The sequence below is a fragment of the Tursiops truncatus genome, chromosome 12 (genome assembly GCF_011762595.2).
Source record: "Tursiops truncatus isolate mTurTru1 chromosome 12, mTurTru1.mat.Y, whole genome shotgun sequence".
Classification (NCBI taxonomy): Eukaryota; Metazoa; Chordata; class Mammalia; order Artiodactyla; family Delphinidae; genus Tursiops; species Tursiops truncatus.
In genome coordinates this window covers 23,327,012-23,339,222 of record NC_047045.1, presented here as the reverse complement: position 1 = coordinate 23,339,222, position 12,211 = coordinate 23,327,012, and the positions used below count along the sequence as shown (strand labels likewise).

The 12,211-nt window shown below is 38.1% G+C and overlaps 1 protein-coding gene across 2 annotated transcripts in view; it reads left to right on the top strand.

Moving 5' to 3' along the window:
• BACH2 (BTB domain and CNC homolog 2) overlaps nt 1-12,211 on the top strand; it is a 361,717-nt gene that overhangs the window by 263,504 nt on the left and 86,002 nt on the right. For both annotated transcript variants that reach the window (XM_019929440.3, XM_019929441.3), the window contains one exon: nt 9,677-9,931. In XM_019929440.3, coding sequence (XP_019784999.2) covers nt 9,689-9,931 — 243 coding nt within the window. In that variant the 5' untranslated portion in view covers nt 9,677-9,688. The remainder of the gene's footprint in view (nt 1-9,676; nt 9,932-12,211) is intronic.

Here is a 12,211-nt window from a genome sequence, read left to right as displayed (position 1 = left end):
TCCCAGTATAGGTCTTTTACCTCCTTAGGTAGGTTTATTCCTAGGTATTTTATTCTTTTGATGCAATGGTAAATGGGATTGTTTCTTTAATTTCTCTTTCTGATATTTCATTGTTAGTGTATAGAAATGCAACAGATTTCTGTATGCTGTAACTTTACCATATTCATTGATGACCCCTAATAGTTTTCTGATGGCGTCTTTAGGATTTTCTATGTATAGTATCATGCCATCTGCAAACAGTGACAGTTTTGCTTCTTCCTTTCCAATTTGGATTCCTTTTATTTCTTTTTCTTCTCTGATTGCTGTGACTAGGACTTCCAAAACTATGTTGAATAATAAAAGTGGTGAGAGTGGGCATCCTTGTCTTGTTCCTGATCTAAGAGGAAATGCTTTCAGCTTTTTACCGTTGAGTATGATGTAATATGTGGGTTCATCACATATGGCCTTTATTATGTAGGCATGTTCCCTCTATGCCCACTTTCTGGAGAGTTTTTATCATAAATGGGTACTGAGGAAATGATACATTTTAGATTATACCATTTGATGAACAGATCTAATATGTTTCAAATGTCTTCTAGAACTCTCTGGAAGGTTTAGCCCAAAAAGCAAGTGTCCATGTTCGTGTGACTATCATAGCCTGCTTCATCAACTCAGGGTGCATATATTGCCACATGTCCTTTATTTTCCCAAACCTGCCCCATTAGCGGGATATGGAGTCTTTCCTTGAGCCTCCCAGCTGTCCTAGAGCCAGAAAGAGACCATCTTACTTGTGAACTGGAATCTGAGAATCCACCCACTGCCTTGGCTTCACTACTATTAGTGCCTGGACTATTGTCCAGTGCTGCTATATAGCAGTCAGCCCCCACTCAGACCTCAGTGGAACTCCACACTGGTTTCCCAGATGACATATTCTTTTACTTTATACTCCCTTGCTCAGCCATGGTTCCCAGAACAAACCTCTGGGCTAAGATATCCAGGACTGAAGGAGCTAATGGCATCAGTTCCACGTATTGTGCCAAAATGCCCCCCTAGGTTTGGATTCCCCATTTCCTACAGATAACTTCACTTCAAGGGACTTGTGCCCTTCTCTTTACTTAGGGACACCATGGTCTATCCTGACAGATCTTCCTAACTTGAAACCTGTGGGATCAGGGGTTGGGGTCCTGGTTCCTTCTCTTCCAGAAGGCTTTGGTTTCTTCCTGTATATTGTCCACCCCATTCCCTGTAACCAGGTCTACAGAGGCAGTTTTTAAGCCATAGAAAACAGTGAAAAGAGGGCACATAAATGGTCTTTATAAGGTCAAAGAAAGCTAGCTTCTGTCAGCTCAAATGACAGTACCCCATTCTCTGTGATCAAGTAGGTATTTCTTTTATAGACTTAGACTCATACAATTATAGATCTGTTAACAACTTTGCTAGTCTTCTAGTCCAGGCTTCTCATTTTACCAACATGGAAGCAGGTCCAGAGAAAGTTAGGCAATTTATCCAAAATCCACAAAGCCAGTCAGTGCCAGAGCTGGACTGAAAGCCCTAGAGCCCTGGTTCATTCCTCTTTCCACTGCACCTCACTTCATTTCTCTTTTGATTTTCTTTCATTTCATGTTTCACTAAAGAATTTATGGCTTTGTATCCATTATAGCAAGCTCCTCTCGTCTTGATGTAGGTACATTAATATGAATTACTCATAAATGGATTGGAAAAATGAGATGTCTCTTATAAATCTCCTGCTTTTTATGATTTTTTTTTTTTTTTTTTACATCCTGGAACCTTAATTGTCCCACCCAGTTTTGAGTGCTGTCAGCTATATGCAAGCTATCGTGATTCAAAAACAAAACAAAACAAATTTTCACAGACTGAGAAAATTAAATGTGTTAGGAGAAAGAGTAATAATTTGAGAACTAAGAATGGAGAAAATAAATCAGACAGGAGACCCTGTATGGGAGATAAGAAAATCCTGAAAACATTCCATGGAAAAGAAACCAGAATAGAAAAAGATTTGTATTCTTACTAGATAGTAAAGAATTTAACAACAATTAACTAGTCATAGATAGTAGTCATGTAAACTCAATCTTACCCCATGGCTTATGGTCATTATAACTGAATTGTGTCATTTATAACTCTATTTTTATTGCATTAAAAATGATTCCAGTTAATAAGGCTCACAGATATTTTATCTTTCATTAGAATACCAAAGAACTGAAAATTCTTCTTGGCAGATACATTTTTGTAATTAGGTATTAAAAACCATCATTTATGGTAGAGCAAAATTTATACTATATGGTAGCAGTGTGATAAATTAGTGTTTGTAAAGTGTATACAGTAACTATAATATGAAGAATAAATCCAAGATTTTTGCTTCCAGCCAAGATGGAGTAACAGGTACTAGATTTATCCTCTCACTTGAAACAACTATAAAAATAGATAAAACATGTGAAACAGTGGTTTTCAAGACTTTGGATACCAAGCAACAAAAGACATTGATCCTCAAGAGAAGGAAAACAAGCTGAGCCCAGCTTACTGTTTTGAGAGTGTTTCCAGGCCATGGCACAGGAAGGAGGAACCAAAGAGGGCCTGGCTGACTCTTGAGTTGTGGAGACAGAGCTGATAGTCTGGAGAGACTATGGTGGCTGGAGTTCAGAATGCAGGGTAGCAGAGAAGGGAGAGCTGAACAGAGAGAAAACTCCAGACATCTGAAGAAGATTCCCCTTCAGTGTCTTGCAGAGTACTCATTAGCACATGTGTGTTAGGAGACTACAAAAAACATGGGGGAAGAGCTATCCAAAACAATTAGAAGGAGCAGTACTCAGAGCTCACAGAGGGCCAGGAATAACACCTGTTCCTACCAGCCAGACTAGAAAACCCATAATTCAAGGACATTGGGTAAAATACTTAGAAGTAGTGGGAAATAAGGAGCCCTAGATTAAATGTTGCTGTTCCCACTTAAAAGATCTCAAAGGTGAAACCTGAAGGATTGAACTGTTTCCATATAACTCAACTGAGTCCTAGTACAAAGCTTAATAATATTTATAGGAACACAAAAATATCAAGCATCCAACAAGGTAAAATTCACAGTATCTGGCATCCAATCAAAAATTTCCAGGCATGCACAGAAGCAGGAATAAAGAGAAATATCAATCCATTGAAACTGAACCAGAACTGATACAGATGTTAGAATTAACAGACAGAAATAGTTACTATAACTGTATTCCAAATGTTCAAGAAGTTAGAGGAATGATTGAATATCTTAAGTAGAGTCATGGAAGATACAAAAAAGACCCAAATTGAACTTTTAGAGGTGAGAGCCACAATTTGTGTGTTGAAAATTAACTGTGAGAGGAATTAATGGCAGATTAGATATTGCATAAGAAAAGATGAGTGAACTTAAAGTCCTAGCAATAGAAACTGTCCAAAATGCAACACAGAGAGAAAAATAAAAAAGACTAGCAAAAATAGAAAATGTACAGAGTATTTGTGAGCTGTGCGACAATTTCAGGTGGTCTAATACATATGTAACTGAGCTCCCCAAAAGAGAAGAGGAGGGGAGACAGGAAAAACATTTGGCAAAAAATATTTGAAGAAATAATGGCTAAAATATTTCCAAATTTGATGAAAACTATAAACCCACCCATTAAGAAGCTCAAGAATCATGAAAAAACTATACCAAGCCACATCATAATCAAATTGCTCAAAACAAGTGATAAAGATAAAATCTGAAAAGTAGCTAGAGCGGGGAAGATGTATTATGTAGAGAGAAACAAAGTAAGGATGAGGCAGATTTTTCATTGGAAACCATGCACATGAAAAGACAGTGCAATGACATCTTTCAAAGTGCGGAAAGGAAAAAAAAAATCTGTCAATGTAGAAACTATAGGCCACAAAAATAACTTCAAAAATGAAGTCAATAGACTTCTTAAGAGAAACAAACACTGACAGAATTCATTACCAGCTGTTATGGACTGAATGTTTATGTCTGCCCAAAAGTCATATGAAGCCCTAACCCCTAATGTGACGGTATTTGAAGGAGGGGCCTTTGGGAGGCAATTAGGTTTATATGAGATCATGAGGAAGGAGCCCCTGTAGTGAGATCAGTGTCTTCATAAGAAGAGGAAGAGAGACCAGAGCTCTCTCTCTTTACCATGCAGGGGCGCAGTGGCAAGGTAGCCATCTGCAGGCCAGGAATAGAGTCCTCACCAGGGAACCAAATCAGCCAGCACCTTGATCTTGGACTTTCCAGCCTCCAGAACTGTAAAAAAATAAGTTCCTGTTGTTGAAGCCACCCAATCTCTGATATTTTATTATGACAGCCACAAGCCATATTAAAAGAAGTCTTTCAGGCAGAAGGAAAATGTATTTATATACATACATATATATACATATATATATATATATATATATATATATATATATATAAACCTTTTTCTCTTATCTGAATCTCTTTAAAAGATAATTGACTGTTTAAACAAAAATAATAACAATGTGATATGGCATTTATAACATTTGTAGAAGTAAATTATATGACAACAATAGCACAAAGGCCAGGAAGGGAGAAATGGAAGCATACTATTGTAAGATTCTTATACTCTACATGAAGTAGTATAATATCAATTGAAGGTAGATTGTGATAACTTAAAGAATCATATTATAAATATAAAGCCTGAGGCAACCAGTAAAATACCAAAGAACATGCCAATGAAGGAGATAAGATTGAATTATAAAAATACTCAGTTAATACAAAAGGAGTCAGAGAATGAGGAGAAACGGAACAAAGAATAGATGAGACAAATACAAAACAAGTAGCCAAATGGCAGATTTAAACCCAACCAAATCAATAATCACATTAAGTGTAAATGGTATAAGTACCAGAATCAAAAGTCAGAGATTGTCATATTGGGTTAAAAAAAAAAAAGCAGGACCCAACTGTATGCTGCCTATAAGAAACATACTTTAAATGTAAAGACACAAATAGGTTAAAAGGATAAGAGGAAAAAAAGGTATACTGTGCTAACCCTAATGAAAAAAGAGCTGGAGTGGCAATATGAATATCAGACAAAGTAGATTTCAAAGCAAAGGATATTTCCAAGAATTAAAAGATCATTTCATAGTGATAGAGGTATAAATACATCAAGAGAAAATTAAAATGCTAATGATGTATGCATTTAATAACAGGATTTCAGTGAATGAAGCAAAAACTGATAGACAAATCTACAATTATAGTCCGAGATTTCAGTGCCCCTTCTCAATACTTTTTTTTTTAAACATCTTTATTGGAGTATAACTGCTTTACAATGGTGTGTTAGTTTCCGCTTTATAACAAAGTGAATCAGCTATACATATACATATATCCCCATATCTCCTCCCTCTTGTGTCTCCCTCCCACCCTCCCTATCCCACCCCTCTAGGTGGTCACAAAGCACTGAGCTGATCTCCCTGTGCTATGCGCCTGCTTCCCACTAGCTATCTATTTTACATTTGGTAGTACATATAAGTCCATGCCACTCTCTCACTTCGTCCCAGCTTACTCTTCACCCTCCCTGTGTCCTGAAGTACATTCTCAACGTCTGCGTCTTTATTCCTGTCCTGCCCCTAGGTTCTTCATAACCTTTTTTTTTTTTAGATTCTATATATATATATGTGTTAGCATATGATATTTGATAGAACCTATAGACAGAAAAATAGTAAAGATATAGAAGACTTGAAAAACACTTATCGTATAACTTGACATAACTGACATTTCAGAACACTCCACCCAACAATAGAACATACATTCTTTTCAAGTGCATATGGAATATTTACCAACAGACCATATTCTGGAATATAAAATAAGTCCCCATAAATTAAAAGGATTGAAATCATATAAAGTTTATTCTCTGACCACAATGAAATTAAATCAGAAAACAATATCAGATAGATGTCTAGAAACTCCTTCAAATATTTGGAAACTATATAATGTTTTTCCAGATAATTTATGCATCAAGGAAGAAATCAAAATGGAAATTAGAAAGTATTTTGAACTGAATGAAAATAAAAACTCAACATTTCAAAATTTGTGAGACACTGCTAAAATAATATCTAGAGTGAAATGTATAGCATTAAAGCCTTTATTTAATAAAAGAAAAGATGAAAGATCTCAGGTCAATGAGTTCAACTTCCACCTTAGGAAATTGGAAAAAGAAGAGCAAATTAAACCCAAAGTAAGCAGAAGAAAGGATATAACAGGACTTCCCTGGTGGCACAGTGGTTAAGAATCCTCCTGCCAATGCAGGGGACATGGGTTCGAGCCCTGGTCTGGGAAGATCCCACATGCCACAAGCAACTAAGCCTGTATGCCACAACTAGTGAACCTGTGCTCTAGAGCCCACAAGCCACAACTACTGACCCTGTGCACCACAACTACTGAAGCCCACGTGCCTAGAGCCCATGCTCTGCAACAAGAGAAGCCACCGCAATGAGAAGCCCACACACCACAATGAAGAGTAGGCCCTACTGGCTGCAGCTAGAGAAAGCCCGCGCGCAGCAACAAAGACCCAATGCAGCCAAAAATAAATGAATTTAAAAAAATAATAATAATAATAAAATCTCTCACAAATTTGTTGAAAGGCATAAACAAGTTAATAAATGCAAAATGTTCAGTAATGTGAGTGCCCAGCACAAAGTAAGCACAAATAAATATTTGTTAAATAAATTTTTTTAAAAAGGATATAACAATGAGAGCAGAAATAAACATAATAGAAAACAGAACAATAAAGAAAATCAATTTAACCAAAAGCTAGTTCTTTAAGAATATAAATAAAATTGATAAACCTCTAGCCAAACTGATCAGGAAAAAAAGAGACATGACACAAATTCCCAATATCTGGAATGTGAGAGGTGACATGAGTACAGATTCTACTAATATTAAAGGAAAGTAAGGAAATACTATGTACAACTTTACGCCAATAAATTTGACAACTGTTTTAAAAACTGAATTTGTAGTTACAGCTCCAACCCAGAAGACTTCATAGGTAAATTCTACCAAATATTTAAGGAAATAAAGAAACCAGTTCTACTCAAACTCTTCTAGAAAATTGAAAAGGAAGAAATCCTTCCAAACTCATTTTGTGAGACCAGCATTACCCTAATACTAAAACCAGTTTTAAAATCTATAAGAAAAGAAAACTACAGACTAATCTCCCTCATGAGCATAGACGTAAAAATTCTTAACAAAATGCTAGCAAACTGAGTCCAGCAATGTATAACAGGGCAAATATATCATGAACAAGTGGATTTTATCCTAGAAATGCAAGGTTGGTTTAACATTCAAAAATCAATCAATGTTATTTACATTATTGATATACTAAAAAAGAAAAACTATGTGACTATCTCAATAGATGCGGAAAAAGCACTTGGCAAAATTCAGCATCCATTCCTGATTTGAAAAACAAATTTAAAAACCTCCCAGAAAAATAGGAATACAAAGAAACCTCCTCAACTAGATAGGGGCTTCTATGAAACACCAAGTTACCATCATAAATAACAGTGAAAAGCTCAATATGTTCCCCATAACTCTGGGAACAAGGGGAGAATGTTTGCTCTTACCATTTATACTCAACATTGTACTGGAGGTTCTAGACAATGCAGTAAGGCAAGAAAAAGACATTGAAATCATCCAGATTGGAAAAGAAGTAAAATGTCTTCATTTACAGACAGTATTATCTTCTATATAGAAAATCTGTGGAATCTACCTCCCACCCCACCCAAAATAAAAAAAAGGCTATGGGAACGAATAAGCAAGTTAGGCAAAGTTGCAGGATACAAGATCAATACAAAAATCAGTTATATTTCTATATGCTAGCAATGAAAAATCAGAAATTTAAGTTAAAAACAAAACCATTTATAATTGCATTAAAAATACTTATATCTAGTTATAAATCTGACAAAAGATGTGACCTTGGTTTGTACAAAGATTTTTTAGATATGACACCAAAAGCATGATCCATTAAAGAAAAAATTGCTCAACTGGACTTCCTCAAATGAAGACTTTCTGCTTTTTGAAAAACACTGCTAAGAGAATAAAATGACAAGCTACAGACTTGGAGAAAACAGTTGCAAATCACACATCTGATAAAGGACTTTAATTAAGTATATTAAGGAACTTCCAAAACTCAATAGTAAGGAAAAAAAACCCAGTATAAAATGGGCAAAGAATCTACCTCTCCAGAGAAGATAAATAGATGGCAAATAAGCATGTGAAAGATTCTCAGTATCTTCAGTCACTAGAGAAAAGCAAGTTGAAAACACAAAGAGATTCCACAGTGTACCTATTAGAATGGCCAAAATTAGAAAGATTGACCATACCACGTGGTGACAAGGATGGGCAGGAACCGGACTCTCATAACTGCCATTGAAAATGTGAAATGGCACAACTGCTTTAGAAAACAGGGCCATTTCTTTAAAAGTTAGACTTACACATACCAAATGATCCATCCATTCTATATCTAGGTGTTTACACAAGACAAGTGAAAGCATATGTTCATACAGAGATTTATACACTAATCCGTAGCAGCTTTATTTGTAATAACCAAAAACTGGGAAATACCCAAATATCCATCAATAGGTGAATGGAGAGGTGCACGGGAGAGATTGTTAAGGGACATAAAGAGACTTTTGGTGGTGAAGGATATGTTCATTGTCTTGCTTGTGATGATGGTTTCACTGTTGCATGTATGTGCCAGAACATATCAAGTTGCACAGTGTAAGTATATGCAGTTTATTGTATGTTAAAACTCTAAAAAAATAAACAATAATAAAGCAAAAAGAAAGTAAGACTCACTATTGGAATTCATACTAGTGTAAATATTACTGGAAAATTGTTGTGTAAGTTAGAATTTTTTTTTAAATATCAGTACATCAATGGACACTTTTTAAAGCAAAGAACCCTTTCGTAAAAGTAATCTTCACTATTGAATGCATCTGTTTTTTTGACTCCTGATGCAATATATTGTGTTTCCTTAAAGAGGATGTACATCCAGTCTGCTGGGATAACAGCAGCACATTTGCACTTCTTTTCAAGAGCCTTTCATGACAACAGTGGCATCATGGTGGCCATGCTTTGTCTTGAAGTGGCGGAGGGCAGTTGCGATAGATAGCTGGCTACATCCACTCCTTCATACACATTCCGTTTAGTTCCCGTGTTAAATTACGTACTGTGGTTAGATATTTACTCTGCTTGGCATCTTAGCCAAATTTCAGCTTAGGAACTTACACGTGCTTCATCCAGGCAGCACTGCCAATACTTCAGAATGAGTCATTTCCTCTTAACACAAAGCTCAGTTAATACTTGCACTGCGACTCTGTATGTGTGAAAGTTCGCTTTCAGTCCACTAACAAAATTAAAACTACCAAGTTTTAAAGTAGGTATGCATTTTGAATGTTTTGGGTGTTCCGTTAAAGGACCTGGCTTTGTTTCCGCGTGGTAAAAGGACTCAGTAAGAGGAAAGGAGAGAAGTCAGCCACAGAACACAACCTTCCAGATGTTTTCTGAGCTCACAGTGCTAACTGCGCGTAAGATGCTAATGGACAGTTCTGCTTCTTTCGCCCTGGCTCAGGGCGGTGACTCCCAGGCGCTCAGCATCCTTTCTCACTGTGTCTCTCTGACTCAGGGAGCCGTGATGACCCAGGCTTGCTTGCTTTCTTTCAGGGTGTGAACGGCATGTCTGTGGATGAGAAGCCTGACTCCCCCATGTATGTGTATGAGTCCACAGTCCACTGCACCAACATCCTCCTGGGCCTCAATGACCAGCGCAAAAAGGATATTCTCTGTGACGTGACTCTGATCGTGGAGAGGAAGGAGTTCCGGGCCCACCGAGCTGTGCTGGCCGCATGCAGTGAATACTTCTGGCAGGCGCTGGTTGGACAGACGAGAAATGACTTGGTGGTCAGCTTGCCTGAGGAGGTACAGTAGTTTGGTTTGTTCGTGCAGTTGCTAACGGAGGTTTGTTGACTTGGAGACAGTTGGCTGAGGAGGACCTGGAAGGTAGGACCTGTGCCACATCCCTGCTTGGGGGCTGATGATCAAGTCGCCCACACGTTAGGTTTGCGGCAGAGCCAGTTTCTATTGGATGCATTTCACGTCTCAGAGGCAAGAATCTGAACCGCACCTGTGCCTCACAGTCCTTTCTAGTTTCTAGTTCACTTACTCTTCGGGTTTTGAGTAGTTTGCCCAAAGTTTAGTACAGTCCTACATGTGGGATCTCAATCATTGGGACTGTTGCTATGATTTTTCTCTTTCAAATGGTTGAAGGGACACTTGATTTCCCTTGAGAGTAAAAGAATGAAAGTATTCACAGCACCTTCCTTGCCCAGGGGGAAGAGTAAAAGCAGGCAGTCATTTTCACAGTTAATATAGTAAGATTCTAAGAAGTGTAAACTTGCTTTTCTCACCATCGTTGAAAATACCCTACTCAGGTTTCTTAATTACTTCAGGGAGTCTAGTCACTTCTGTACTTTGGGGACACTAGTAGCTGGACTTGTTCTGTCCAGAGATGACATACAGTTGAATGGTTTGAGCTGCCAGAACTCAAAGGATGGGCTTCATGCCGACAAACCATTAAATTGGCCACCCCTTTGAACTGTCTATACAGTTACTCTTTTTCCATCATCCTGATTCCCCTTCATTTTTGTGGGACTAAGGGTAACACTGAGCAGCTTTAGGCTTTGTGTTCAAGGCCAGAATCATTCCCTGTGCACCAGCACGGTCTACAACACCAGGGCTGCCACTGACAGTTGTGCAGGCTGTGCACTGCACAACTCTCAGGGGTACAACTCATGTTCATAGTCTGTGTGAAGAGAGACCCAGAGTTGTGCCGTGATCCACAGAGCAGCTCTTCACAGCACCCCTAGGAGAAACCAAAGACCGGGTCACCCTGAGGGAGGTGCTAATGGGCACAACTAGCATTAAGTCTCAGGGGTCACAGATCCAGTGTCTCCAGAGGCCTGGCAACTCATATAAATGAGTAAAACAGGTTGTGTATAAGAAGTAGGACATTGGGGCTTCCCTGGTGGCGCAGTGGTTGAGAGTCCGCCTGCCGATGCAGGGGACACGGGTTCGTGCCCCGGTCCGGGAAGATCCCACATGCCGTGGAGCGGCTGGGCCGGTGAGCCATGGCCGCTGAGCCTGAGCGTCTGGAGTCTGTGCTCCGCAACAGGAAAGGCCAAAACACTGAGAGGCCTGCGTACCGCAAAAAAAAAAAAAATTAGGACGTGGTGGGGCAAGCAGCTGCTCCACAGAAAGACATTCAGGTTCAACATAAAAAACAAATAGACATACACGCTACTGTGTATAAAATAACCAACAAGGAAGCTAGCGTAGCTTTATTGATACCAGTCAAAATAGACTTTAAGACAACGTTATTTGCACAGGGAACTAGATTCAATATCTTGTATTGAACCTATAATGGAAAAAAATCTGAAAAACAATATATATATATATCAATATATATTCATAAATATAACTGAATCACTTTGCTATTCACCTGCAACATTGTAAATCAACTATTCTTCAATTTTAAAAAATCCATCTATACCCCCCCAAAAAAACAAAAATAGACAGGGGGTCAGGGGGGTCACCAGATCCAGTCCCCTGTTAAGAAATGTCTGCTGTTACCCCTGCAGAGCAGGAAAGTGGCAAAGTGAGGGCTACATAGGCAGTTTCACATGAATATTCTTTGTTATGTACCTAAGTGAAGGGCTCCATTACTACTCCTCACACCACTGTCAAGTAGAAAGATCCTAATACTAGAAACAAAAGGACAAATCAGTTGAAGATAATGTAATTGGGGCTGGAGGAGGGAAGGATGCTTATGTACCAAGTGATGTGGGAAGGCCAAGAAATGGCAGCTGTGGTGTGACTGGTGATCCTGGGCTGCATTAATGGGCAAATACTTAACCCGTCATTAGGTGAGAGGATAAATATAAAAAGACTATGTTTAAACTGGTTGGCGTTCGTCAAATTTAAGACTCTTCTTCTCTTGAGGGGCAGCAAGTGTGCCTTTGAATTTACTTCAACTCTAGAATTCTCTGAAAATATCTGACAAACTTCCAATTATCCCGAATGGTTTTAGGAAGGGGGTGGAGTTTACAGTTAATTTATTATCTGTATCTGTTTGAGAGTCACCTCATATATGTTTTCTACTAATTTCCAAAAAAAATAGATTACATTAAAATATATTTACAA